The sequence below is a fragment of the Neodiprion virginianus genome, chromosome 3, assembly GCF_021901495.1.
Source record: "Neodiprion virginianus isolate iyNeoVirg1 chromosome 3, iyNeoVirg1.1, whole genome shotgun sequence".
Taxonomy (NCBI): Eukaryota; Metazoa; Arthropoda; class Insecta; order Hymenoptera; family Diprionidae; genus Neodiprion; species Neodiprion virginianus.
In genome coordinates this window covers 41052953-41080739 of record NC_060879.1, presented here as the reverse complement: position 1 = coordinate 41080739, position 27787 = coordinate 41052953, and the positions used below count along the sequence as shown (strand labels likewise).

The 27787-nt window shown below is 37.3% G+C and overlaps 4 protein-coding genes across 17 annotated transcripts in view; 2 read left to right on the top strand and 2 right to left on the bottom strand.

The window, feature by feature from the left end:
* Positions 1-18761, top strand: part of LOC124301402 (focal adhesion kinase 1) — a 37708-nt gene extending 18947 nt beyond the window's left edge. The window contains exons 1-23 of one of the 9 annotated variants that reach the window (XR_006907469.1): positions 337-476; positions 2863-3002; positions 4055-4230; positions 4457-4588; positions 4854-5003; positions 5181-5369; positions 5486-5566; positions 6165-6387; positions 6515-6550; positions 6635-6766; positions 6850-7032; positions 7116-7332; positions 7451-7641; positions 7746-7950; positions 8030-8109; positions 8250-10120; positions 11443-11586; positions 12326-12475; positions 13051-13150; positions 13302-13533; positions 13623-13908; positions 14012-14442; positions 14663-18761. Coding sequence is in view for 8 of the 9 variants with exons in the window: in XM_046756378.1 (XP_046612334.1) it covers positions 394-476; positions 2863-3002; positions 4055-4230; positions 4457-4588; positions 4854-5003; positions 5181-5369; positions 5486-5566; positions 6165-6387; positions 6515-6550; positions 6635-6766; positions 6850-7032; positions 7116-7332; positions 7451-7641; positions 7746-7950; positions 8030-8109; positions 8250-10120; positions 11443-11586; positions 12326-12475; positions 13051-13150; positions 13302-13533; positions 13623-13908; positions 14012-14353 (5343 nt within the window). In the remaining variant the exon portion in view is untranslated. Of the gene's footprint in view, positions 1-336; positions 477-2862; positions 3003-4054; positions 4231-4456; positions 4589-4853; positions 5004-5136; positions 5370-5485; positions 5567-6164; positions 6388-6514; positions 6551-6634; positions 6767-6849; positions 7033-7115; positions 7333-7450; positions 7642-7745; positions 7951-8029; positions 8110-8249; positions 10121-11442; positions 11587-12325; positions 12476-13050; positions 13151-13301; positions 13534-13622; positions 13909-14011; positions 14443-14662 lie in introns of those variants that run through there. The other 8 variants (XM_046756385.1, XM_046756384.1, XM_046756378.1 and 5 more) reach the window with 8 other exon arrangements.
* LOC124301404 (sister chromatid cohesion protein DCC1) lies at positions 18690-21383 on the bottom strand. The gene is made up of 8 exons (XM_046756388.1): positions 21249-21383; positions 20987-21163; positions 20621-20822; positions 20333-20525; positions 19906-20122; positions 19630-19739; positions 19220-19403; positions 18690-18993 (listed from the first exon to the last, which is right to left on the bottom strand). Exons 1-8 carry the CDS (start codon positions 21266-21268, stop codon positions 18888-18890), a joined length of 1209 nt encoding a protein of 402 aa, XP_046612344.1. The 5' UTR covers positions 21269-21383; the 3' UTR covers positions 18690-18887.
* LOC124301406 (elongin-C) lies at positions 20492-25490 on the top strand. Of its 6 annotated transcripts, none has more exons than XM_046756394.1 (4): positions 20492-20626; positions 22284-22346; positions 23015-23205; positions 23303-25490. In XM_046756394.1, exons 2-4 carry the CDS (start codon positions 22314-22316, stop codon positions 23442-23444), a joined length of 366 nt encoding a protein of 121 aa, XP_046612350.1. In that variant the 5' UTR covers positions 20492-20626; positions 22284-22313; the 3' UTR covers positions 23445-25490. The 6 variants fall into 6 exon arrangements, with proteins under 6 accessions (XP_046612350.1, XP_046612352.1, XP_046612347.1 ...); XM_046756396.1 differs by lacking the exon at positions 20492-20626 and adding an exon at positions 21323-21401; XM_046756391.1 differs by lacking the exon at positions 20492-20626 and adding an exon at positions 21916-22071.
* On the bottom strand, positions 24133-26913 carry LOC124301405 (biogenesis of lysosome-related organelles complex 1 subunit 2). Its single transcript, XM_046756389.1, has one exon. The coding sequence runs from the start codon at positions 26477-26479 to the stop codon at positions 25973-25975; it is 507 nt and encodes a 168-aa protein (XP_046612345.1). The 5' UTR covers positions 26480-26913; the 3' UTR covers positions 24133-25972.
* Positions 26914-27787: the final 874 nt, after the last annotated feature.

The window sequence follows — 27787 nt, the reverse complement described above, 5'->3', positions numbered from 1 at the left end:
CGAATGCCTCGTCGTGTATGATCCTGATTGCAACGGATAAATACTGAAGAGTTTTTGTGGTATAATAAACATCGTGGGGTTTATGCGGTGTGATTAAAAGATTTGGTACAGTTTTAGTAACGGTTAATCTTCGTTGCCGTAATTGACAGCAAGGTTGAAATTGAAGGAGGAAAGTGTAAAAGGTGAAATTTTCACGGAAGTGCGCGACGATTACAGTGCGGAGTAAAAACTGGTATACGCTTACGTAGACTTTGAGAAAACCTTTGAACGTTATAAAGATAGGGGGGGGCGGGAAGGAGGAGGAGAAGGAGGAAGAGGAGGAGGAGGAGAAGGAGAAAACCTAAAGTGCGGGACCTGCGTTGAGGTCAGCCGTTCGGATGAAGACTGTTTAGGATGATGGTGGAGCGCGTGGAAGGTCATCTCTTCATGTATCGACGCCCCGTCTATCGGGTCTTCCAGTATCTCGAAACCTCCGAGTAAGTATGAAACATCGTCAATTATACGAAGAACTGCAATTTACCTTGCAGTATTTTTCTTCATAACCATATCGTGCAACAACGACAGGACCATCTGCTGTTCCCTGCATAATTCCCGGCTATTATACCCCGGGACATTTCCAAGACTGTACTGTACTTGAATAACCGCGAAGTTCAAAGCGAATAACAACCTCGTTTCATATAGTCCCGATCGACGAATGTAGAGAGAGCAAGAAAATTCCACGCGCATTGGGATCCTGCAATATGGTTATGCCGAATGTTGGGGTTGGACATCGTCGCCCGGTTGGGATAAAATTTGTTAGGGGTTGCCACAGCCGCAAGGGTGCCACGGGCACTGCATCGTAACAGTATGACTCGTCGATCAATGTTTCTCTTTTCAAAGCCTACGTGCAAAGCCCCGTGGGAGGTAGACAACCGATTTAACGGGGTCTGCAGTCAACGTTTCTTCCTCTTCTTCTTCTTGTGCGCAATAATTGTCACGCACAAGGAGAGAACAATCAGCTGGTAGGTATTAAATGAGGTCGATAAACACCGCAGACGATGACGCGTACCTATAATACCTACCACCTTCCCTCCTTTAACCGGATTCTTCAGCGAATATGCTCGCTGGAGTAAATACTCTGCGATCATGTACCAACGGTTGCGTCTCTCGATTGCCTCGCGGCCATTTCCGATGATAAGTTAACGGGTCGGCCGTTTTGTCGGTCGCACGTCCAAAGCATTCCGGCAAGTCACGTGACCTCGGGGAATGCCGGTGCGTCACGAAGGTCGTCTTTGGTTTAATCGGCACTTCTTACTTCTTTATCGCCGTTTCTCGGTACAGCGTTCGGCTCTTGTGCGTATGTTTATATATACATGAATGCAATTTGCGACGCTGCGATCAGCCGTAACTTTATCACAACGTTGGGTATTGATCATATTTTTTTTTTTTTTTATTTACTATATCCACCACTGCGAACGTGAATACACAGCAAAAGCTGTCGGTATTATATTTGGTGCGTTGTATTTTCCTGTGCACATTATCGCTGGGCGAACTTATTGGGATGTTACAACACACGACGGAAACCATTGTGCTGATAATTTATATTTATAGCTGCTTTCCGCCAATTATTTTCCTATATTATTGGTGAACCTCAACTTCCTCTCGCTCAGGCATTATGTTATTCTCTTATAAAAGTTACAGTGATATTCGTACGAATTTTTTTTTAATACATTTGTAAATTACTTACTACTATCTAGCATTATTTGGCACTTTCATATGTCCAATTGAATTTCAAGTGTTTCAAATGTTCTTCAAAGAAAAATGTTTTATGTGTAAGAAACTGATGTCACGTGTACAAATTCGAAATACACCACCTTATACGGTGCGTTTAAAAACCGCGCAATATATTTTACTTTGTGAAAAACAAGTCGAATGACTTACCGTCGGTGAATTTGTGAAAAATATTTACCAACTTGCTACAAAATTTAATGATTCAATGACGAATTACTCTCGCGGGTATAACGGAGTTTTCAAACTCTGTGCGTACACCCCAAGGGTAAGGCCTGGACTTCCTATTTCACTCCGCGTACGAAGTTCGAGGTCTTTGGCAATGACCGGGGCATCAAAGTCCAGGCCAACGTACTCCTCCACCGCCTTTGGCACCACTCGCTAGTAATTTCCGCCTCTCCCCGCCCGTTCTCCTCAGTCCATCAAAAGACAGTGGTGAAGGTAAAGGTTGATTTCACATTCTGGCAATGTCGTCAAACTCCCAACACCGATGTTGCAAGGTCGATTCCTCCAATGGGAATCATCGGACGACATTGCACCCCGGGACCGATTTAGATATGCAAAGAACAGAGTACAAAAAAACAAATCCGTAACCATATTCTTCGGACAATCAGTCATGTACGTATTGCTACGAGTTCACTGTTGGCAATATTTTCACTTCAGAGTTAAACCTGCTGTGCGCTATAGTGAGACGAGAATCTTTTTAGATTTGAACGGCTTGCTTCTGACTGCACGAAACGATAACAACGATACTTTTTGGGTACTCAGATAACGCATAGTTGGACAGGAATTCGGATGCCTGCGATTTAAAAAAGTAAAAATAGGTATCGTCTCAAAGGCGATAGAAACCAACTGAACCATCGCTCATTTCAGATCTCAGGTATACGAGCGGCCAAAAACTGGCTAAAGTTATTGAAAAAATTTGAATAATTCTGTGTTATATGACTTTGACAATGAATAAATAAGTTACACCGTGTATTCCATAATTATATTTCTTGTATGCAGCTGTATTATCAGTTACATATTCTGACCGTAACTTATCCATGTCCTGTAACAGCCTCAAACTTGACGATCCTGAAATTTTCATTGTTTCAGCCATGAGGGGATGAGCACTGGAGGGGATGGGGGCGGCGTCGGCGTTCAGACCGGCGTCGGCGGAGGTGGTCGTGGAACCCCTCCGCACGGCTCGCCTACCCCAATGGACAAGGCAACGCTCAAGGTTCACTTGCCCAATGGTGGGTTGATTTGACTCATTTCTTGCACCAACTTTCTCCATGCTCGGTAGAGATAAGGCAGTTAAACAACCTATACAACCGCGACGAAATATAACAAGTTTTGATGAAATCTTGGATTATTTGGATATACTCTATTTTCCGAGTCAAATCTTACTTGAGCTTAGAAAAGTTCCACATTTTTCATTATATTATACACGACAGTTATCGATCTAGCACCTTGCAAGTTAATATTTGATTGACATGTTCGAATTTCCTAAACCCAGTTTACATAATGTCGACGAGGAGCAAGGAAGCTTCTTCATTCGGAAGCCCGCAGACCCTCGCATCGCTTTCTCGTCTCATCATACACGTTTCTATTTTCGAATCCTCTTAATCTTTGGTACAGATATACCCATACAGACGTATTTGCTCTACCTCCGTTGATTAGCAGCCGAGTATACCGCCGAGTTATTATATTATACCGAAACGGAAGGAATATAACAGCTTCATGGTGTTTTATAGTATTTTTTGTTGAATGGAATAGTCGTCATTTCATGTGTATGATTGTAAAACGTGCCGCTAATGTGGTTAAATTACACCGGTCGATACAAATTTTCATTCTTGGTTCTAGATGACAACTATTGATTTCTTCCACGTAATTAATAATAAAAGAAAAGGTAGTTTCGTTAGATAAAATTTGCTTTTTATTTCAACGTGATGCTACCTGCTGCTTATTACTATCAGCCAAATACTTCAAAACTGATTTATCAACGTAAACAAAGATAAAAGCAAACTTCATAAGTAATAAATGAAGATTTTGGTTATTACTCGCTGTATAGAATCAAAATTTGTTCATTTAAATACAAACTCACAACAAATCTACCACATCGATATTCCAAAAATCATATAAAACGAATGGAATAGCGTGACTTGGAATGCTACGAAACATGCACCATTATCTTTTCCGAAACGTGAAAGCGAAAGTTAACGGTTAACGATTCTGATCTCGAACACTACGTTATTTTAGGATAAATTACATTCTGTATGATAATCGTACGCGACGACTGTTCCAGGGGGTTTCAATGTCGTCAAATTTGGTGATGCAATTGACGTTAGGGGGATCATTTCACTCGTGACGAGCCGGCTGGCGGTAAGCACCAGGCAATATCGTCACCTCTACGCCATGAGGTTACACCATCCAGGATCTGGGGAGAGCTACTGGCTTCATCAGGACACAACCATGTACCAGGTTGGCGTCATTTTCAAATCATCTTCAATGTCTGAAGCAGACAATGCAATCCTCGTGGTGTCATTTTAACCGTAAACAGTTACTTCCGAACTTCAATCTGCAGTACTCTAAACTCCTTAATGGTCTTGAGTATTGAAAGAAAGACACAACTGCAATCGCATTTGCCACACACTGCCCGTTACCGATTTATATCACAGTGAAAACTTGATTTATGTTTTAATGACAGGTTCAAGAAAAATACGAACGGAAGCATCCTCATAGCGAGTGGAGGTACGAATTAAGGGTCCGATATCTACCGCAGAACCTTAACGATCTCTACGAAAAGGACAAAGTTACGTTTTACTACTATTACGATCAGGTAAGGTATATCAAATTTTCTGGAATACCGCATGAGAAACATTCTTCGTCTACTGCTCGTCCAGATTCCGACAGAAATAATGTCCATTCAACTTGGGTACACCCTGTGTTACACCCAATCCTGCTTTGCATAAACCAAAGTTGAATTTAATTCCGTAAACTCGTCAACAAAACAACACATATTGAATGTGTAATGTTCTCTACTATATTATACAAGGTGTCAAGCAGTTTTAGTCTAACTTTGGTGTTGAATTGTTTCGTTGAAGGTGAGGAACGACTACCTGAGCGCAAATCACGCCACTCTGGACCAAGATGTTGCCGTACAATTGTGCTGTCTTGAGATTCGGTACTTCTTCAAAGACATGCCGCAAATTGCGCTGGACAAGAAAAGCAACTTGGAATATTTGGAAAGAGAGGTAACCCCGCATACAGCCCACTCAGAATTTATTCTTCTCTCGCGCGTTTTTTAATATTACACGCTTTATGGCGCTATAAATAGCTGTGAACCCGTTTCAAATATTTAAACTATACACAAGTAAACATTTCCAGACTCATTCAAAGTTTGCCAATCAATCTGTTTCCAACAACGACAGGTCGGACTCCACAAGTTTCTGCCCCGAACCGTTTTGAATGGCATGAAACCGAAAGCACTCCGCAAGCTGATACAACAACATTTCAAAAAAGTAGCCGCCCTTTCCGAACTCGAATGTATGTTCAAATTCTTTGAACTTCTTCGATCCTACTACAGATTTGACCAGGAGAGATTCATATGCGCATTGGGGGTAAGTCGCACATATGATTGTAATGAGGATAATATCTTTGATTGGTGAAACTTATGAAAAATTTATGCTGAATTTGGTATGCCTTCCACAAAAAAAATATATGCTTATCATTTCAGTCGAGCTGGTCGATACCAGTTGAACTCGTGATTGGACCTGACTTGGGCATTTCATACATGGCACATCGAGGTGGAACAGTGGTGAGTTCCACTTCTATATATTTATCATTGCAACTTAACGATGCATTAAAAACGACGATACACAGATGTATGTATATACCAGGCGTACACTATTCACTGTACCATACATTTTTCTATGGATATTCCAGATTTAACTGTGATTCACAGATGTCGCGAAACTCCACAAGCAAAAGCCCGTAATCTGTACATTACTGTGACGTAAAGTGTTGGAGATTTGCTAGCCTGAAAGAGTTAATTATTGTTTTTTTCTTTTTCTACCGACTGCTCCGCAATTGAGAATGATTTAATAAGTGTAATTTCCGTTGTTAACATTCGTAGTTTTCATAAATCTGTTCCAAGCGAAGATTAATTCTACCTCTTACCTATCAATTGGCAAATTGATTCTTTTTACCGGCAATCATTTTCAATATTTCAAAATATTGTTATTTGACAAAGGCTGGAAGTTTTTGGCATAAGATTAAAAAACACCGTCATAACTCACCCGGCAATACTTATATCGAAAATTGAAAAATCGGAGGTATAAGAACTGTCATTTGACATGGGCAGCATGGAGGTAAAAACGAATACAGAATTAATCATGTATTTAATTTTTCTACAGCCGTCGAGAATAGCCGAGTTCTCGCAGATCCAGTCAATTCAGACTTTGGTGTCGGATTGCAAGGAACATGCAAAGGCCTGCATCAAACTGAGAGTGGCAGGAGCTGCAGAAACCCTGAGTATCACTTGCTCGAGTTTGGATCAAGCAGAGAGTCTGGCAGACTTGATCGATGGATACTGTAGGCTAACCACTGGGAGTAACACATCTTTGTGGAATAGAAAAGGTAGGTTCGTTCGTTGTTTAATGTATTCCACTTTCACAAGTTTTCAATAGCATGTACCGATAACAATAAGCGCATGGTAGCATGTCACTACACAGGTATAATAACTAGTTTCGCATTCATTTCCAAGCTGCATCCTGGAAAAATTATCCCTGCCCTTGTAAAGGTTTGTTGCACCATGCTGCCATTATTTATATAATTGAAATTGCAATAACTGAATACAAGTGATACCTAAGATATCAATTTACAGATGCTCATCCACCAAAGTATAGGCATGACGCAACAGACAGTCCCGAGAAAAATTCCGGAAAAACAGGAACAATTCTATCTGAGGACTATGCAGAGATTGTCGACGAGGAAGGAGATTACTCAACGCCAGCTAGTGAGTGTCTACTATTTTTAATTATTTAACCATCGGGTACATATCTTTGCGTCAAACGTACAATTGGTACGAAATGATTTCAGCTCGAGACTACGAAATTGTTAGAAATCAAGTCGAGCTAGGTGAAATAATCGGAGAAGGTCAATTCGGCAACGTTCACAAAGGATCGTACAGAGGCCGAGATGGTCAACTTGTAGCCGTTGCAGTAAAAACTTGTAAAGTCGACGCAGACCTCGCAACTGCCGAAAAGTTCCTCGAAGAAGCATGTGCGTTGCTACACTGTACTTTGTTATTTCACACAAGCTTAAATCTCCTGAGTAGTTACTTTAATCTTATGTTCTTATTTCAGATATTATGCAGCAATTTGAGCATCCACACATAATACGATTAATTGGTGTCTGCTCTGAGGCTCCGATATGGTTGGTCATGGAGTTAGCACGGCTTGGAGAAATGCGCGCTTATCTTCAGTCCAATAAGCACAGGCTTGATGTAGCCACTCTTCTATTGTATACTTTCCAGTTGAGTACAGCTCTATCGTATCTTGAGAGCAAAAAATTCGTTCACAGGTAAGTTCGATTTGAAAAATGAAATGACTGCTTCACAAAGAAATTGCGGTCAAAAGATCTTGTGGATTTTCATATGTCGTTTACCGAATTTTCAAAGTATCACGTTTTTCTCATATAGAGACATAGCTGCAAGAAACGTTCTGGTATCATCGAACACTTGCGTAAAATTGGCTGACTTTGGTCTTAGCCGATGGGTCGAGGACCAGAGCTACTACACAGCGAGCAAGTGCAAGCTGCCAATCAAATGGATGGCACCGGAGAGCATAAACTTCCGTAGATTTACAACATCCTCGGATGTATGGATGTTTGGTCAGTACCGTCACTGATGTTATTAAAATGATTCTGACAGCTAAAATGCTGCTTAATATCGTAGTCAGAGTTTTTCATTTGAGAAATGTTATTCCTAATGGTAGGAGTGTGTATGTGGGAAATCCTGATGTTGGGCGTCAAGCCATTCCAAGGAGTGCGGAATAACGAGGTGATACGGAAGTTGGAAAATGGAGAAAGGCTAGAACTCCCAAAGCATTGTCCTCCAAGACTGTATTCTCTGATGTCTCAATGCTGGAGTTACGAGCCAAGCAAGAGACCAACTTTCAAAGACATACGAGAAAATTTGCAGTAAGATATTTTTCTCTTCAACGTGAACAATCCGGTCGGTAAAGAGAAAATTACAAGTGAATTTTGTGTTATATTGCAGTGAAATTTTACGGGAAGAAAAGCACCAGCAACAAGAGACAATGAGGCGAGAGAATAGGAGAGTTCAAGCAATGTCTTGGGGTATGTTGATGCACCGATTCGCGTATTGCATTTGACGAACAAAGATTCTCAGAACCACGTTCCAGTTTACTATTCCATCAATTGCGTGTATACATCGACACAAAAGCAGTGTGTAAATATTTAACGCGAATCGCTTACAGGTGCAGACGAAGCCCCACCACCCAAACCATCACGTCAACCACAAAACTCAAGCGAATCGGGAAGTAGCATGAGCTCAGTCGCTCCAGTGTCAACATACATTGTTGCCCAGAGTCCGGAGGTACTTGCCCAACTTCTCAAGGACAACCAATCTCGGGGGGTATGTCCCTCCGTCTACACAACCCCCGCATCCCCATTTAACACACTCGCAGTGCAATTTCAAGACGAGGATCAAGCTCTAACTACCGCCATCGCTACTGACCTACCCTTCGCCCTTGACCAAACCGTATCTTCTGAAACCTCTGCCCTTCACCACGATACTCATTCGATCGAAGACATGGACTCTCTAGACAGCAATGACACAATTTCACCACTAATGTCGAGCCTTAGTATGTCCGAATCTAGTATAGTTGCACAAACCCAGTCCCCAGTTACAGGGAGAAAGCATCAAGTTAAAGACACCCAAAACTTGTACTCTGTCAGCTCGAAGCTGGTTGGCAGTATTACTGGCGATTTATATGCTCCTGTGCAAAAACTCGTCATATCAAATCCCATACCAATAACTTCATCTTCGCAGCCCGCAGGTACCTGCGGTGAAATTTATGGGCCGGTTGTTAACTTTACTCAGAGTTCTGCGATCGTAGGAAACCTTAGTCAGAGTCCAAGTCTTGGTGGTAATACCGGGGAAGGTTCAGGAAATCATGCGCAGACTGTTAGTGCCGACACGATTGTTATGGGACAAATCCAATACACGAATAGCGCTCATTTGCAAACAACCCAAGCTTCATCTAGTTCAGTGAATCATTACGGTAATTCCCCGAATCAGTCATACGTTGGTGGACAGAATGCTGCTAGCACCGGTGCAGGTTACCCACGTAGTAGTGGTTTATCCAGTGTGAGTAGTACAGTTCCTGTATCAAATACTGAGTGTCTCTACGGCCCCGTTATGAAATTTCGCGCTAGAGCTACGGTTCAAAATCAAAGTGCAAATCCAATGTCCTCGACACCTCCAAGTGTATCACATATTCAAAATGCGAGAAGTAATTTAGTGTATAGCCCCATGCCGGGACAAAATTATCAGCCGCAACCATTTTATCCACAAAATTATCAAGATCAAGAACAAGTCTATTCTAACGTGGTTCAAGCACGACCACTTTCTTACGGGTCTCGAGCCCAGTCTGGTCAAAACTTTCAAAGACAAAGCTCCCAGGGGCAATATATCATTTATTCGCAAAACCAGCAATGCGAGCAACAAAACGGTGCAAATCCTATTTATACGGTTCATGCCACACCTACATCTGTCGCCCAAGCTCAGTGTTTCAATCAAGCATATTCAATGCAAAGCGGTCCTACTCATAGTCAGCCTTTTCAACAGGCCACACCCCCTCAAACTTCACATCCCGTTCAGTCCTATATGAGTACTTCCAATCATTCAACTCAGCAAGAATTATTGACAACTTTAGCAAATACTGAGGCCTCACAAATTTCACATCAACATTCGGATAGCTCAATATTGCAAAGTTCACTCTCTGGGGCAACGGGCGTGGTGAAAGGTCACGGCTCTCAGGTACACCATTCTACCTCCAATCCCATAACGTCACAAACAAATCAACGTACCCAAGTAGCGACGGGTGTTAATGTAACGCAGCAACAAAGTCTTCACACACAATTGGCGACGGCAGTACCGAGGTCAAATCCGCCCTTGTTGGCGACTGGGATAGCAAAGATAACTACGTTTGTAACTCATAAATCTGACGAACAGTTGACCCGTTCTATCAACAGTGCGTTATCTAGTTCCCTGGTGTCGTCAGCCGTTAGCGACAGCACTATTTCGTCGACCAGTTCGGTGACGGAGGAAAGCCAACAAGATCAGGTTTGATAATGGCTCTTAGGAATGATGTTTGCATTTTGCGGAATGCAACGATATCTTTTGATTTTTCCTCATTGATCACTGTATGATTTTGCCTATGCCTCGTTCCAGTTATTCTTTATTATCATTCAGTTTATATTTTATTGCACTGTTTAATAAAACCCATCTACCATTGAATTGGGGAATCGTAGTTCTGTCGACTACACGGGTATACGTACATATCTGGTAACCGAGAAAATTTTGATGTCAAAGTACTGCAGATTCCATGATTGACGAGCTCGTATAATGATCAATATTCCAGGATTTTTTGATACACTTCAAAATGAAAGGAAGTAAACCTTTTTTTTTTACCTAATAAAACAGATTCTAAAAATTCCCATAACCACTTGGTCAAGACTTCCGAGTCTTCAACTAACAATGAACTCTGCATTTAACCTGGGTAGTACCACGTTCTAATTTCTTGTTTTTTTCAATAGATTTAGGTCTTACAACAGCACCTCTTCAAGTCTGATTTTATTTTGATTAATTTTGTAGGATAAATTGGGTTGCATATGTAGGTTTGTTTACGCATGAAGAATGTTCCATTACCGTGTTTTACTGTTGCATGTCTGCAATATTATACACATATTACATTTTTTATAGAAAACACAAACCCTGTATACAATAAGTATTTCCAACATCGCATTACATCTGATGGTACAGCATTACCAGAACTAATTAAAAATTTGATGACCGAAAACAGAAAACTCTCATTCATAATTGAACACATGCGCTGGCAAAACTCACTGAATGAATGGTATGCATGATCAACGTACTGTCAGTACTAGTAATTCTGTACTGCAGTGTATGCCGATACGTTCAAATATTATTCTACGGTTTATTGCTTGGAATTCAAAAAACGTAATTGTCGTTCACCATTGCTATAATATTGTAGAGACAAATTCGGACCTACTACAGACTGACTTCTGAAAGTAACTGACCACTCTGAAATCAGTGTTTGATCTTTTAAATTACAGGTTTCTTGATATTCTCCTGATTATGAGCTAGACTGCAATTTTCAAACCTATATATAGATTTAGAAGTGGATAATTTATATAACGGAATAGTTCCGGTGCCCGATGAAATTGTTCAACTCTTACAACTTCTTAAATGCCGAATTCGTACAAAAAGTATATATGTTTTGACGAAAATTCCTACATTTAGCAGTCCAGTATGACGATCCCCTACATAAATTATTCCGTATAAAAAATTACTTGGTTGTTATGATCGTTCTATAATTATTAAACTTACTGGTCTCATTAATTTAGGCGATACTTGTTTTACAGCGAAACACACAATCGCAGCTGTTCGATGGCGCTATCGAGCACTTTGGTCATAGTGTGGACGATGAACAGAAATTACTCGAACAAAGACTACTAGAACAGCAACGTCAGTCCGAAGAAGATAGCAGGTGGCTCGCGAGAGAAGAGGTAATGTCATGGTGGATCTATCTGATCGCAAAGTCTACGGAGTATACCGTTAGACATATTTGTCTATTATCAAAGACTATGCAAAAATAGTCAGTGTAAAAAATGATAGTAGTTTACCAATCTGAAGATGGACTGTGGGATTAGATGAATTTACCAGCAATTAGATGTGTGGCTGCAAAGGGACATTTGCACTGTGTAAAATACGATTTGAAACAGATGGATGAATTAAAGTTTATACATCTTTGTACAGTTTATGGTTATTGTTTATAATTTTTGCTGAAAAATTTAATTCGATTTTCGGAAATTTTTCCAAAAATCACGTTAAACGCTTACAATTTTGAATCAATTGATTCATTTTTAATTCACACCATGGGGCAGAAGTGGGCAATTAAGAAAAACTGCAATTCACCGATACAATTACCTGGTGCGCTTAGTTGGATAGACTGGCAATTTCGTAAGTCAGATTCCAATCTCCTGTAAGTGACTCGAGTGAGAGGGTCAGCTGCAATGGTGTGTAACTGAATACTGCACCGCATACAGCAAGTTGTACATTCTTCTGTTTTTTTTTCTTTTTTTTTTTAAATTTTAATCTTATTTTATTATTTTTTTTTTTTTAACCAATCATATAAATACCGCCTGCTGTAGAACACAAGCCTATAACTAATGCCACTGACAATTAACTTTTAAAAATTTTATGCCTTTTCCAAATATCTATGCTAGCTTGTATTAACGCTTTCAGAAACGACTTTCGATCGCAACTAGTGGCGACGAAAGTGGAAGTCCTCTAGGACCTCGTTCGGTGACCCAATCACCCAGTAATGAAGCTACACCCGTCAACACAGGATCCCTTGGTCTAGATAAGGGCTCTGATAAAGTTATCATCGTCAAGGTGATCATATCGAAGTGTATCTTCCACGCGATTATATTTCAACACTGTTGAAGTCTCTTGCTTGAACCAATATGAATCATCTCTGGAGAAATATATTCAGTGCCTCTAGTTTTTGAAAATTATATGCTATAATTTGTACACAGAATTTGCTATCTCGCTTCACTGTTTATTTTATTGTTCTTTGTGAAAGTGCAAGCGTCGAAATGAACTATACTTATGATATATATTTTACATTCATGTGTAACCATAATTAAGCTTCATTGCATGGACTGAAAGTTCTTAACAGCTTTGCTTGGCTGGAAAATCAGTCGTATGTTGAGACCAATAAGACTACCAGGGTTTCACGTGTTTTTATTGTTTCATAAACACTATGAATAGTTGATACATTCCATGATTGAAGTTTGAGCATCTAGTATAGTTGACTTTTATTACTTCCCTTGTGTCTTTTTACAAGGAATTGTAAAAAGATACTGTATTTACAAGAGTCTTGACAAGCAGCTGCATTATCCAACTTGTATTATAATACAGTACAATATCAAATATCAGCTACTGGAGTATCGACATATTATTTACAGAAAATGGAACCGACACCGACAGCCGATTTAGATAGGACTAACGACAAAGTATATGACTGTACAACGAGTGTCGTCAGAGCTGTTATGTCTCTTTCCCAGGGTAGGAATACAATACATTATTTGTGTTTTTTTTTAAATCCACCAACTATCTATTTGCAATTATTTTCACCTGTCATTGGAATGATCTCCGATATTGTGTCATAAAGTGTTATTCAATACCTATTGCTAAAACATTAATTACAACATTGCAGGTGTGCAACAAAGTAAAGCCGAACAGTATCTTGAGCTGGTAAGAAAGGTGGGTGTGGAACTACGAGCGCTCCTCACATCTGTGGATTCTCTAATGGAAATCTTACCGGCATGCGCGCATCGAGAAGTAGAAATGGCTCACAAAGTTCTGAGCAAAGATATGGCTGAACTTGTTTCCGCTATGAAATTGGCCCAGAGCTACAGTGCCACAACTTTAGATGCAGAGTATAGAAAGTGAGATTGGATTGAAGTATTTATTACTTTTCAGATACATTGATCTTGTTAGTCCTCTATTAACTTAATATTCTAAATTAAATTTTCAGAGGCATGTTATCCGCAGCGCATATATTGGCTATGGATGCGAAAAATCTTTTGGATGTCATTGACTCCATACGAATCCGTTACCCGTATGTTAACGAACAAATTTGTCAAAGAGTGGAGGGATCTAGTGAGCCCGAATTGTCTGTAGAAAATAAAGTTCATTCCAGCCAATCTGGAGAGATACTAAGAAGGAGTCAGTCAACCGAACGGCATGGATCAATGTTTAGGCAAAGCCAAAGTGGAGACGTGTTACACAGAATGGGCCAATCGGTAGAGAGAACACCTCAGGTAAAGTGTGCCTAGAATGGTAATATGTTAGGTTGAAGCTAAAGTAATATAATTGTTTGTAAATACCTCAGTTGCAATAATCAATATTATCTTTGTATTCCAGGATAGCCAATCAGATGTTAGTTGCAATTCTACAATAGAAAGAAGACATCATATGGTGACGAACAGTTTGGAACGTAATTCGACAGCAAGAAGACAAATGGCGACTAATAGTTTGGAGAGAAAGAGGCCGTCCCTATCATGCAATATGGGGATTCCTGGCAATCTGGCCAATCTTCCGCCATTGGTTCCGGTTTCTTGTAGCATAGTCCAGTCAGCTACACCAGTCATACATCCGAGTCATGTGGGTGGAACTGCAGTTGCCAACCAATCTTCTTCCATGTTTGCAGTTCACAATGAAACGTACAATGAAACATCCAACGAAACGCTACCAAATGACAGCTAACAACAGGACAACTTTAATCCAGGTGAACAGCTTAGAATTCCGTTTACAAGGTTGAATACTGCTACAAAACATTCTTGATCGATCGATCGGTAAATAAAAGTTTTAACATTTCCAAGTTACTAAATATTTTACTGTCCGTTTAAAAATTCAAAAATTGAACCTACCTAAAAGAAGCTGTTTTAAGCTGGCGACTAAAAGAATTAAAACTATGTAGAAAAGATACTTAAAACATCGATATTTGTATATTTCTGTTGAATATACCAGTATTATATACAAAAGAACTAATTGATATATTTGAATTTGTTGCAGGAAAGAGTGTGACAGACTTAGCTTGTATGCAGATAATCGCTAGGCAGTAACTACTAAGTTTATGTCCTTCGAGTAGCATTCTCACATATGATCAGTGTTCCTGCTTCTTAGCTCTTTTATACTTTTCAATACAAAACCTTTTTGTCTGTGCGTACTTATAGACAGGATTGTATTTATTAGTGTAGTTTTAGAAAGATTTTTTAGCAAATATGAATCTATAGCTACCTATATTAAATTGGCAACTCAAAAATTTTAGGATCATCGTGAACATTTACTGTAATAACATCACGTGCAGAGAATAACTAGATCATTTTTCATTGCACATATTTCCGTAAGCTGAGACATTTTTGTAATTTAAAAAAGAGAAATGTAGCTAAACTCACTATGTGTGCGAGCTTGTTTGCGATATCAACGGAAGTAGAAATGGTAGTTCAGATATATCTGACAGAGTTGCGCAAATACCTGTACGTACAATTAGTGAAAATAGTAAAACTAACGCGACTTGATTGAACACGTAGAAGGAAAATTACATTTCAATGATTACCCATACCTTCATGGTTGTGTGTAATATACTCAGGATCAAAAGTTTACTGTTAATTGTTGCCAGATGAAGAATAGCTCGAGGTATTTAACAGTCGCACGTAAATAAAAGTGAAAACATACATGTTAGTAAAAAAAGCCCCCATCGTCAGTTATGATACATGACTCAGTTTTATAGACATTATAATTTTACAAGATTGTTTTTAAAACAAATTTATCTATCAAACTAACAAAACAAAAATATCTATGCGTGACTAATAAAGTTTTGTAAGGTAGAATTGAATCCCGACTGCACAATTATGTGTACAATTTAATCGAAGAAGTCCATTCGCGGTAAGATCCTACAGATATCTGACTAGCATGTACTTGTTGTAATACATATGGAATCTAAATGAATATTCGGTGCGTTGACAGCTCCTAAGACAAATATTTCTACGAAACTTCTAATCGTATTTTCTCCCCCTGTCACAAAAATTTCTCACACTATTGGAAAATTGTCCCACGTTTGGAGTAGAAACATGACGAGGATAAAGAATTTGATTTTCCATTAGCAGAAAAATGATACGACCACAATGAAAATTTTAAGAAATCAAATTTTTGCGTTGATATGATCCTTCAAAACATTTTCGTAGGAAATTGTTTGGCTAACGTTAACTTGAGTTATTCGCTTACATCCATATTTTTGGTAACATTAGCAGAAAAATGAATGTCCAAATCACGAGTATGTAACTGACCAATAGCGGTAAACAAACGAAAAACAATTGCTAAATAAAAATTCAAGTGCCAACTGAAATATATTTATTGCGAAATATTGGGATTATTACTGATTGAATATTATTCATTGTCATGCCTTTATGACCACGATTAGTAGACCAGTATTTTATAATACGGAAAAAAAATGTCACAAAGTAAATTTGGTAGTGATCAATGCATTAATACGAATACTAGAAGGATTATTTTTGATTCGCAGTCGAAAACAAGGATAAGTATCTTGGTCTACAGTCCATGAATACGGAATTCAAGCGGCCTATGTAACACCACTATTATATCACTTTCGGGAGTGGAAATTAATCGTAACTACCAGAGTCGTCACATTTTTAAATATCATTCCGTGTAGGTATTGGCGGTATTGGCCAATAAATCCCATACGCTTATTTTTATGCTTCTCATGCAAAAGCTAGATATTGCGCTACTATAAGCGTCTAATATCAAAATATCGTAATACGCTAAGCTATTAGGGGCAATTAAATTTTCGAGTCATTGAATACTCCGCTTCGTGCAATGGATTTTGTACTAAGAGTGAGTTTGCTTTACTTGATTTGAAAAAGATAAGTGCGAAAAGTTACGTATTGAGCAGTAATCGAAGTACGTGTATTCTTGCATTTAGTCAATTATATTTTCTGACTTGAGATGTATTCATACAAGATTCAATGCTAAGCAATGGATAATATTGAGACGTATGGTGATCCAGAATTAACATACTTCCCTTTACCAGTGGATTCTTTCTAAATATGTAGCAAAAATGACTAATAAACATATTTCGAGGGATTGAAAATTTTATAATACAAGCTATTTCCATTACCCAATTTTATAACAGAAATGAGCTGATCCCTTCACATGCATAGGTATGTAATAATGCATTAGAAATTTCATTATTATACTTTTACAAGGAACCCACTGGCATAGAAAGTTGCGATCTTTTAGGATCACCCATGTATGTGTCTGTAAGTAAATGCTAAAGATTGCGATTATTGTAGTATTTATGATTATTATGATTAAAAAAAGAATAAATGATAATTATGACACGTTTTTTGTAAAAATCGAAAGGTTTAAACAAATGTTACTATCGAAATTGATATAGTGAATTGTACGTAATTTAAAAATATTGTAAGAGTATCATGTCTGATAACTTATAAGAACTAGTTTTACTTATTATTTGTCAATACTGCATCGATATTCGAGAAGTCAGGTGATTAATTGCTACATTGTATATATAAAAAGAATAATTCAAGTCCGTCGAGAGGCATGGCAACTCAATGCAGTATTAATGAAAATAATGTAATAGTATATCTATATTGAGTTGATTCAGAAACAAATAACCTGCAATTTTCCACCATGGTAACTCCTAACAAATTTGTTTAGGTTGAAAGAACAATTCTGTTAAAAGATGAGCGTTCTACGTTATATCGAAGATCGCGCTTAGTTGATTTTTCACTTTTATACATTTTTTTAAATTTATGAAGTATCAATGAAATTTTTTTTCTATTGCTTACATCAATTATAACATCAATTTATGTTACAAAGAAGACCCACACTTATTATAATAAGTCTCTAGTTGATGTTTGTGAAGTGTGTCTGATGACATCATTAAATCAATCTCATAAAAAAGTTATAATTTAATATAAACTCTTAATTTAAAAGGATAAGATTATCCAGTTGAAGTGCAACACGTTAGTAAAAGTGATACACATTATCTTCAAGGATTCGAAAAAATATTTAAAAAAAAAGGTGCACAATCAAATGAGCATGATCTTCTTTTGACAGAATCTTTCTTTTAATCAAAACAAACTTTTTAGGGGTTGCCACGTTGGAAAATAATTTTTTTCTGAAATACCCTAATCTATGTATTCTTCATTTTTCATTTATAAAAAGACATTTTACTTCTTCATAATGTAATAAAATATTGCAAAGTGACTTTATAATTCGTAAAAATGTAAATTTATTTAATTTTACGTTGAATAAGATGCTTAACAGTATAATTTAGTTTCTTATCATATTAATTGCATCCTCCTACTGTAGAAGTGGCTAAGGATATACTGAAATTTCAATAGACATTGATCTGGTCTTGACGACGATACCTGGCTGGTTTTATAGCAATGCAATATGTCACACCTCCACAACGGACGTTTGTACAACGTTGATTTACGTAAAACACCATAACTACTTAGCAAATATACATTTCTGATATTTATACCATCAACTCCCGAACTTATAGTGGTAGCGTAATAACTTGAAATGTACTAGTGCTCTGTTACAATAGACATCCAAGTGTTTTTTACACGCAAAAGTTCAGACTTCATCCCTGAACGAATTATGGTGTTTATCTATATTATTTTGAGGTTTGGACCATAAGCGAACAAGTGTCAGACCCTGCAACGATCGCAAATAGGCAAGACACAGTCAGTAGAGGCAAAGTCCAACACCCTGAGCATACAGCACTTGGACTACAGAAGACGTAAAATAAAAGTAAATAAAACCAAAGTGATTAGTTGTAACAAATGCCAGATATCTGGATGAACAATAACTAATCAGCGTAGGTTGTTAAAGCTAATAATAAGACTACATGCTTTCTCTATCCAATTTTAGCAAAACTATACAAAGATAAACGGGGAAGCAGAAAAATTGCTAAAATACATATTCATGTAACCAGCAATTGAATGAAGTATTGGAATTGCATAAACTGTAATCTCATTTAAAAAAATATTTGTAAATTTGTGTAAATGTTTATTATGTATTATGAAATACATGCAAAATAAATTATGCATATGATTTGATCAAAGTTTTTTTTCACTTTTTTCTAGTTATGCCGCTGTGTGTGCATTTTTCTTCATCCCTGGGCAAATTTTGCTGGGTTTTTGAACCATCCAACTTGACCAAGAGGCCTATTGCCAATCCCAGTAATAAATCACTTACAGTGCTTTGAACTGTAGTACTTGATACCATTCGCCATTGAAGATCTAGCATATTTGGTCAACAAGCCATTAACGTTGGTTTTAGTTGTTGTTAGATCGCTGAAATAAGAAAATATGCTTATTTATTATTGAATACTATACTTAAAATTAAGCTGAAATATTATCCCATCAACATCAAGTTTTGAGTGTTTATGTTATGATGATTCTAAATACTTTCGTGAAAATATAAAATTTCAAAGATTAAAAATGAAAAGGTAAAATTCTAATTTTACAACCTACAATACAGAAGAATTTTGTTATTTACATGCTATTCGCAGTTACTCACAAAATATAAGGGGTGATTTCTTCAATTGTCCACTTTTCCTTTGTTTTGAAGAGCTCCTCAAATCTTTGATTGATCCCATCAGGCAAGTCTGCTGCTGGATAAGAGATGATTTCTTTAACATTTTTCCGAGTATTGAAAACAATCAATGCTATACCACCCAGCCACGAGTCTTTGGGTTCCATACCTAAAATAATTTTCGAATCAATAGTAAATATATCTGTTTCACGAAGCAATGATGAACCGAGGTATGTTTCACAAAACAAGACATTCGTTATTATAATATTAACAAAATATAATGGAGCTTTACTCGTGATGCAGTACAATCATTCCCTACTGTGAAGAAAAGAATTCTATTACTTTACTAATAAAATACTTAAAATGATCCTCTACTGTAATGTTACAAAACGTACAGTCCGGAGTTCCTATTTTCCAAGCTTCCATAAACTCATCATATTTGTTGACAGGTGATGCTGCTAAGAGTACTTTGGCAAGGAATTTGCAGACCTTCTCTTCGTTGTACCTAGAACATCACACAATAACTGATTTATGAAGAGAAAGAAAAAAATTCAGTGAATATAGTGAAATTTTAGAACATTCCAGAAATAGTTAATCCCAACCCAAAGGGAGATTCTAGGTAACAAAACAATATTATCTGCATGTATTACTTTTACATATGGACTACCAACCTGAATAACGATTCCCCATTTTCTTTGGTTTTTCCACTAGGCTCGGCATAGGCATGAAATAAAACTTGGAATACAGAATCTGGGATAAGTTCCTCCAACAAAGAGAATGACATCTCCTTGTCTATTTCGTCCATTTCCCAAGAGTTTTCATCTATTAAATCAAGCATCAGTGACAATGCATGTGTCTCGTACTCAAACGTCAAAGATCGTAAGTAACCTTGAATAATAAATTACAATAAACCAATTACTCATTAAAGCAGTAGTTAGAGGTAACGATATAAGCGATTTTTTGTTCCAAACTACCTTTTTCAGCATGAAATTTAAAAAATTGTTTTCCAATTAGGGCTGTCTATTTTTGTACAACAGTATTAACAGTATTGTATTATATTGACCCAAAAAGTTACATACAAGTTAATAATAACCTAACCATTAATGTTGACAATCAAGTAACTGGACAGTGCCTCTCTGAGTTCATCCTCACTGGCTTGTATCTCTTGAACAAGCTTTTCCCAATTGTACAGTGTTGTTTGGTCCACAAGGCTCTCGCACTCTTTCCCATTGAATGCCGAGGATGCTAACACCTTGTGGAGCTTATTCAATCGTGGTCTGCACTGGGAAACCTGCATATACATATATCATTAGTGTCTCAAACAGACTAACCAAAGGGGAAGAAATGTGAAAAACATATAGTGATAAGTAGCAACTGGTAATATACCTCAAAGTACGTATAAAAAACACCCTTGACTGTTGTTTCTTGCAAGATTCTACAAGTGCCTGCACTTGAACCTGTCTCTTTTGAAAATTTACAATCTGGGACAAGCAGCAAAGAATTCGAGGTTTCAGCTTCCTGTAAGTCATATGTTCTATTTCTAGAACAAAGCACGACCGATTCTTCTTCAGAGCCTCGAAAAGTTAAGCTGAAATTTAACACTACTTAGAAGATAATTGATTTATGACACGACTAACGGTCTTTTTGGCAAATTGGACACACTGCGCTACCATTCGCACAGAATGCACTTTATTTTCTTCTGTCTAGTGAGTCGAATTTAAAATAACTTTGATACAACGTATAGTTACGCACCTGTCACCTTCTTTAACAGCTTGTAACAAATGAGAATCTAATTCAAGTAATTTAATGTGCGAAGTTTCATCACTTTCCGGTGAAAACTGCAGGACTTGGGTAATTTCGGTCAGTTCCGTTTCGTCGAGTTTTGACAGCGTTATCACCTTCTGTACGTCATCCGCTGTTCTTCTGTACCTGTTTATGTTAATATGCAAACAAAGTAGGCGGTGAATTGTAATTTAATAATTTACTTCACTGATTTACCGGTTCTTTAACCTACTTCTCTTTGACATTTGCCATAGCGCGTATCCTGACATGCTCGTATGTATGATAACATGTGTACAGTAAACGCGGTGTTCTTCCCGCCAGTACCGTATCTGGAGTGGGGCAAGTAGGCCCTTGAACAGAGTCTGGATTCTACGAAATCGCAATGGTAAATTCTTCGAATTCATACCATATCAATGTTTTTGCGTCAAAGGAGAATGTTTTGGAGAGGTTTCGTTCAGAATTGTGTATAGTGTGTGGCTGTTGAGCCCCTTTTCGCGTTTTAGATACGTGGACTTCGATATTTGGAGATACATGCGACAACGTCGAAATCGACCAGGGCATCCACTTAACGGTTTTCCAATTCAAAATCAAAATATATACACATTCAGAAGTAGAATATATTTTTTTAGATCGTTTAATTTGGGCGTGCGACGAGAATAAATTACGAGTTTCGCCGTTTCTCGACTGATACTTTTGATCCGCTGTTCGCAACGACTTTGTACTATGTGCAATCGTTTTCTCTCGGAAAACTACGTAGATATACCGTCCAAATAAATTGTTTTCGGTGATTTTTACAATCAGCCAAAATTTTCCTCAATAAATCCAACGCAATTGGCCTGTTTTGATGCGATCTTACAGTGCTGCCATCAGCGGTTGGTGGAGAAATCGATAGTTAGAACCTGATTGGTCTGTATTGCGCTCTTGAAGAAATCAAAAGCGTGAAACGAATGAAACCAGCTGAATTTCAGTCATTTCAGTACAATAGTACACGGCCGTCCTGTGACTGTGGGGTGATTGACTGTACTGACGTTTCGTTCGTTCATTTTCATTAGCGCGTAAGGTGTACAAAATATTGTAAGCTGGTATATTATTCGGGTAACAAATTATCAGGGAAAATTTCAAGTCTAGTCTCCTTAGTTATGTCCACAAGGCTCGTAACAGAGAAAATAGTTTGACTTTTGTTTGCTGCTGAAGGCTATACAAGTTCCTAACCTCAGATTTATCGAAAACTGATGACTAATAAAACTATGTATTGTCTTTTCCGTAGTCTATCTGTGAACCTCCAGCTTCGTGAGAAATGTCAGGAGAAATGAACATGCCCGCTGACAAGGTAAGTTATGCTGATAAAACATTCCACTTTTTTCCCTATTCCCATTTAAAAATTTTTTCATCATGAAAACTTTTGAAGTGAAACTGCCCGAAGGATTAATCATGTGCTTAGTGCAAACTCGACCTTGGTCCAGGCAAAACTAAATAAACACCACCACTTACTAACCCCAAATATTTGTTCATATCAAGCTGAATGAATGTGTTGAAGAAGAGAACGAAAATGCAGACGAGGAAGAAGAAAAGTCTCATGACGATCCAAATGTGGTACCTATTATCGTACCTATTAGTAGAAATTGTTGAATCCGATAGGTATATACAAATACCATGGCTTTGATACTTGGCTATTGGCTTAAAAATTAGTAAGTTCAGAAGCATCGTTGAAGTTTCAACATATTGAGACATCCTCTTAGGGAACATGTTTTTTGCTAAGTTGCGCATTCAGGAACATCGCCAAATTTTTTTTCTGTACATTTACCACAGGCAATAATTGATTCTAATCCACGCAATGTAACCTTTGACAACATAAATTGTTATTCTCATGAAACTGCGATACAGGCACATAATTATATAGCCATGCAGGCTTGATAACCAAGTAATTGATTTATCATTTAAACACTTGTTAGAAAAATTTAGACTGCCAGTATTCAGTATATGTATGTTTGCTTGCAGGAATTGGGGCCAGTTTATGGCGGGTGTGAAGGACCCGATGCCATGTATGTGAAACTAATCAGCAGCGATGGCCATGAATTCATAGTGAAGCGGGAACATGCTCTAACCAGTGGAACCATCAAGGCAATGCTGAGTGGTCCTGGCCAATTTGCTGAAAATGAGGCGAACGAGGTCAACTTCCGTGAGATTCCGTGAGTTATAATATATTTAAAGCCCAGAAATATTATCTGCAGTACCACAAAGCCTAAAATGACTTTCAACATCAAGATAGTTAATTATTCCTTTTAGGTCTCACGTTCTTCAAAAAGTCTGCATGTACTTTACATACAAGGTACGTTATACGAACAGCAGTACTGAAATACCAGAATTCCCAATAGCACCTGAGATTGCTTTAGAACTCCTTATGGCTGGCAATTTCCTTGATTGCTAAATAATACTACCAACTGTAACTCAATATGTCAGAGAAACATCCAGGGTCGTGATCGCATTACTCAGGGCTCATCGATGTAGATTTGAACTCTAGATACTTAACGAAATTTATCAGATTAATACTTAATAACGGAATATGATGACACGGAGAAGAGTGCAGCACATCGAAGTAAACCTGGAAGAGATTAGTCTAAGACTTCGACTTCACATAAACCCTGTCAGTCTGAAGTGCTGGATGAATTGTCATTATGTCTAGGCGTAAGGTTTTACATCAAGTTATCACGTCTGAATTTGAATCATGCAGAGCTGGTTGAAATGCTAAAATTTATTTATTTCGTTGATATCTGATCCTCTGTATGTATACATGTGAGCCGATATTAATATTTCATACAAAACTATGTCTGTTGGAACGTAGCCAACACAAGTTACAAATTTATTTTAATGCTTTGTTCACAGTATCAAATTCATTTACAGATTTAAGAACAAATGCTTGTATGTCAAGATTATAAATTCGTTAAAAATAATAAAAACTTTTATAACCATTAAGACTGCTGCCGATTCATAGCTGAATATCTATTAGCTCACTAATACACCATGATCTAATTCAATAAAATGCTTTCACTAAGAATTAAATTATCCAATCTATTACTCTTACCCTGCCGAATACTGAATAATTTTTCAAGTCTGCCAATTCATATCTTTGCAGTACAGACAAAAGTTGAATCTGTTTACATAATTTACTTAACAGTTCAGATTTTATCATTTATTGCTTAGTGTTCATCGATCTATGTAAATACCTATATTTGCTCCTAATACGAGGAAAATTAATTGAACAACCCAATTTTATTAAATTTTTTATGAAGCGCTATTAGACCATGCCAATGAGAGAATTAGAAAAAATTTATATGAATAAGTGTGAGCATGGATATATTGATGATAGAAAAATTTTCAGAGTCCAAAATAAAATGAAAATGAAAATAAAAATGATCTTGAAATGCTCATTTTTTCCTTTAAGAATCAATCCAATAAGTATATTCAAATAAGCCAATTCCTCGGTCTAAGTTAGATAATTCCTTAGAATACGCCTGTGGCAAAAGGTATCTAAGTGCTCAAATATCCATTGCATTGCTATTTATGTATTCTTGCAAGTTTGTCAAGCTGAATAATACCCAATCCGCTCATAATAAAGTTGAAATGACATATCTGTGCTACTACACATAGAAGTGTATAGGGGTATAATAATGTGATTAAAGTAGGAATTGTCCACAAGTGTATCAACTTTTTCGAAATTCTATACAAACAATAGGGTGAACAGATGATGACCCTTGTTGAAAGAAAATTTAGACAAACAATTGACTTTGATACCATCAAGCTTCGTTTGCAACTGCCCGGTCCCAACGAAACTTTTATTTATGCACAGTACAATGTGATATCACGTATGAGCATGTTATTCAATCAATTCAAATACACAAGTAATTTTCAGTAAGTGATGGTGTACAATAATACATTTGAATCAAATTTAATAACAAATTGCCATCAATTTTCTGTATAACAGTGTGTGTCGAATCCCATCATATTAAATGTCAAATTACTTACAAGTTATTTTATATATAGCCATAAGCTTCACCTTAACTGTCCCACCTACATCTTGAGAAGAATTTATTATGTCCGATGAATAAATGTGATTTTTCTATATAACAGATAAAGTTCTCGTTTATTCAAATTATACCTAATGCAATCATATATGCTAAAGATAAAATATTTCGTGAAATGCATTTGTAATGAGAATAAATTTTGCAATATTTAGTTAATGAGACCATTCTAGAGAACTTAAAAGTCACTTCATGCCGTATGTTGACTGTTCTAGGAGAACTCCCACAGTGCCAGTGAAAGGTCTCGTTCACTGAATATTGTTACTGATAGTCTTACAATACTTGAATGTATAGCTAAAATTACGAACAACAAAAACATTGTATTTGCAAATTGTTTTTAAAACATTCTGTTCCGTATGATATTGCACATGAAATTTGAAACACATGATACTAGATTATGGTATCAAAAAAGCGTTCCCAAATAGAGCTGAGTATGCTATGGACCACCAGAACCTATGTTATTAATATTATTTCCTTGAATTCTTTTAAATTGCTAGAAATACGTAATTTCAAAGATCATCTTTGTATGTCAAACATTTGGAACAAGAAATAGTACTCTCTTTATCATACAAAGCTGTAGAAAACTTTTTGGAATCAAGCTGGACACGTTGACTGATCGTGTTTAACTGACTATGAATGTTAATATGTGTGTGAAAATGTGTTTCCATAGATAGATATTACAAATGGCATTGCGCCATATTCATCAATTGCTTTGAACTAACAGTACCTACGTATAACGAACATATCAATAGAAATATACAGGTTCCAAAACCCTACAGGAGAAGTAAGAATGAATCTTTTCTTTAATCTAATTTTAACAGATTTGGATTACGTCAGATTGTCATTGAACATCTGAACAATGTAAGGTTGAGCACCCTCATTTAATCTTGCCGTCCTTTTCAATTTCCTTGTATTTTGCTTCTAATCGCTTGGAATAAGCTGCAAGCTTATAAGCTGCTTGCTCTAATTTTGTAACGCTGTCCTCAATCTCATTAATATTATCAAGCACTGGCTGTAGTTTCTTGTATTTTGAGTTGAGTGCTACCATGACGTGGGAAACGTTTGAAGCTATTGTTTTCAATTCGGCATACTTTCCGATTGCTTCGTTGTTCAAACGCTCAAGTAGGCGATACTCAGCATGAGTCGCGGTCAGTTCTTCTTGAAGGTATTCACCTGTCTTTTGAAACATGGTATTAGCCAAACGACTCAGGTTAGGATCATGAGGATCCAAGGCCTCAAAACTGCTCGTACTTGTCGATAAAGTTGTACCACGTTTTGGTGATTCGCATCTTGGATTTTCATCAAAGTCTACCACATTTCCAATATCTATCAAATCTTGCGGCATAGCTGCATCGTCTCTTGCCTGACTTTCGATTGATGTCATAGTGTTATTTCGATACAGTCAATCCACTATACAGTTAACATAGACCTGATAAGTTCACGTCCTTCGCTGCACGAGTCACCTTGTCATATTTCTATACATTCGGACTTTGATGGAATATTTACTAATATTCAATTCTGCCCAGCGACGTTAAATTCAAACGGCCCGAAAAAAATTTCACTCTGCACACGAATCACTGAGGATTGTGAAACACGAACAAGTGATCAAAATCAGATGAATTTGCGCACGCGCATTGGCCGATACAAAACACTGCAACCTGTCGAGCCAAGTTCACAAGCAGTGGTTGACTAAAGAATATAAAGACAGTTGCCCTAGTGTTGGCTCTAAAAAATGGGCTTTGGTGTGACAGCCGAAAATCGTCGTGCGCTTGCGCCCCCTGAGATGTTTCAACGGTAGAGTTGAGAACTCATGGCAGAACATCAGAGAGTTAACGATTCCGACATGATGCTGGCTGGCTGCATTCACTTTTCGAGTAACACAGTCTTCTCAATGGCAAGCCCAGTGATTTAATCAAAGTATAGGTACCCGAGAGAAGAATGTATACATAGATCATAAATAATAATAGATCAGATGTAATAATGATGCAGAGAGCAAAAAGTACATGTGTATATGCGGTCCATGTACGATATTAATATACATATATGATCCATTTACGATTAATACGTGATGCATACTATAAATTTTATAATTTTCAAGGAGCCAAACTAGATTATCTACAATAATCGGCTATAATATGAAAATTGAAGAATTATTCATTTCGAAATGGGATTTTATTCAACACGCCCTTGATGTATTCCGTAACATTAATATTCATAATTATTCCAACAACTTTTTATTTGCTCTTTCGATCTTGAATTTTCGTAGGCATAGAATTGAAACGCTGTTTTAGCCAGTCGCAAGCACGGTCTTACATACAGGTCTGGCAACGAAGGTGGTGGGGGTGGTTCATTTCACGGCCGGTTATTTATCTCACTTTGTGGCCGCCAAGTCGGTGTTGTGATCGAGGGATGGATAATCAACGCGTGCGCAATGCAGCGCCAACCTAATAATAATGTTATTATTGTTATTACAAGTAATGAATTGTTATAAATGAAAGTAGTAAATATAAATATTAATGTGATATAATTATGATGAATGATATATGTATGAAGACTAGAGGCAAATAGTATCATCTCCGTTTTCTATTTTCAGCCGTCATTATTGAAATTTATGGTTTACTTATCAAGTTATGGAATACTTGTATCGCTTGCGTTTGAATTAATTCAGGCGCTGACCTAACCGAATAAACCA

Coding starts and splice junctions, on each gene's coding strand:
- LOC124301404 (XM_046756388.1), bottom strand. CDS start 21,268: ATGGCAAATGTCAAAGAGAA. Junction 20,123..20,332: donor CTTGATTGTCAACATTAATG/GTTAGGTTATTA, acceptor TTATTATTCAAG/GTTACTTACGATCTTTGACG. Junction 18,994..19,219: donor GAAATCACCCCTTATATTTT/GTGAGTAACTGC, acceptor TTCTTATTTCAG/CGATCTAACAACAACTAAAA.
- LOC124301406 (XM_046756394.1), top strand. CDS start 22,314: ATGTCAGGAGAAATGAACATGCCCGCTGACAAG. Junction 22,347..23,014: donor TGAACATGCCCGCTGACAAG/GTAAGTTATGCT, acceptor GTTTGCTTGCAG/GAATTGGGGCCAGTTTATGG. Junction 23,206..23,302: donor GTCAACTTCCGTGAGATTCC/GTGAGTTATAAT, acceptor TATTCCTTTTAG/GTCTCACGTTCTTCAAAAAG.
- LOC124301405 (XM_046756389.1), bottom strand. CDS start 26,479: ATGACATCAATCGAAAGTCAGGCAAGAGACGATGCAGCTATGCCGCAA.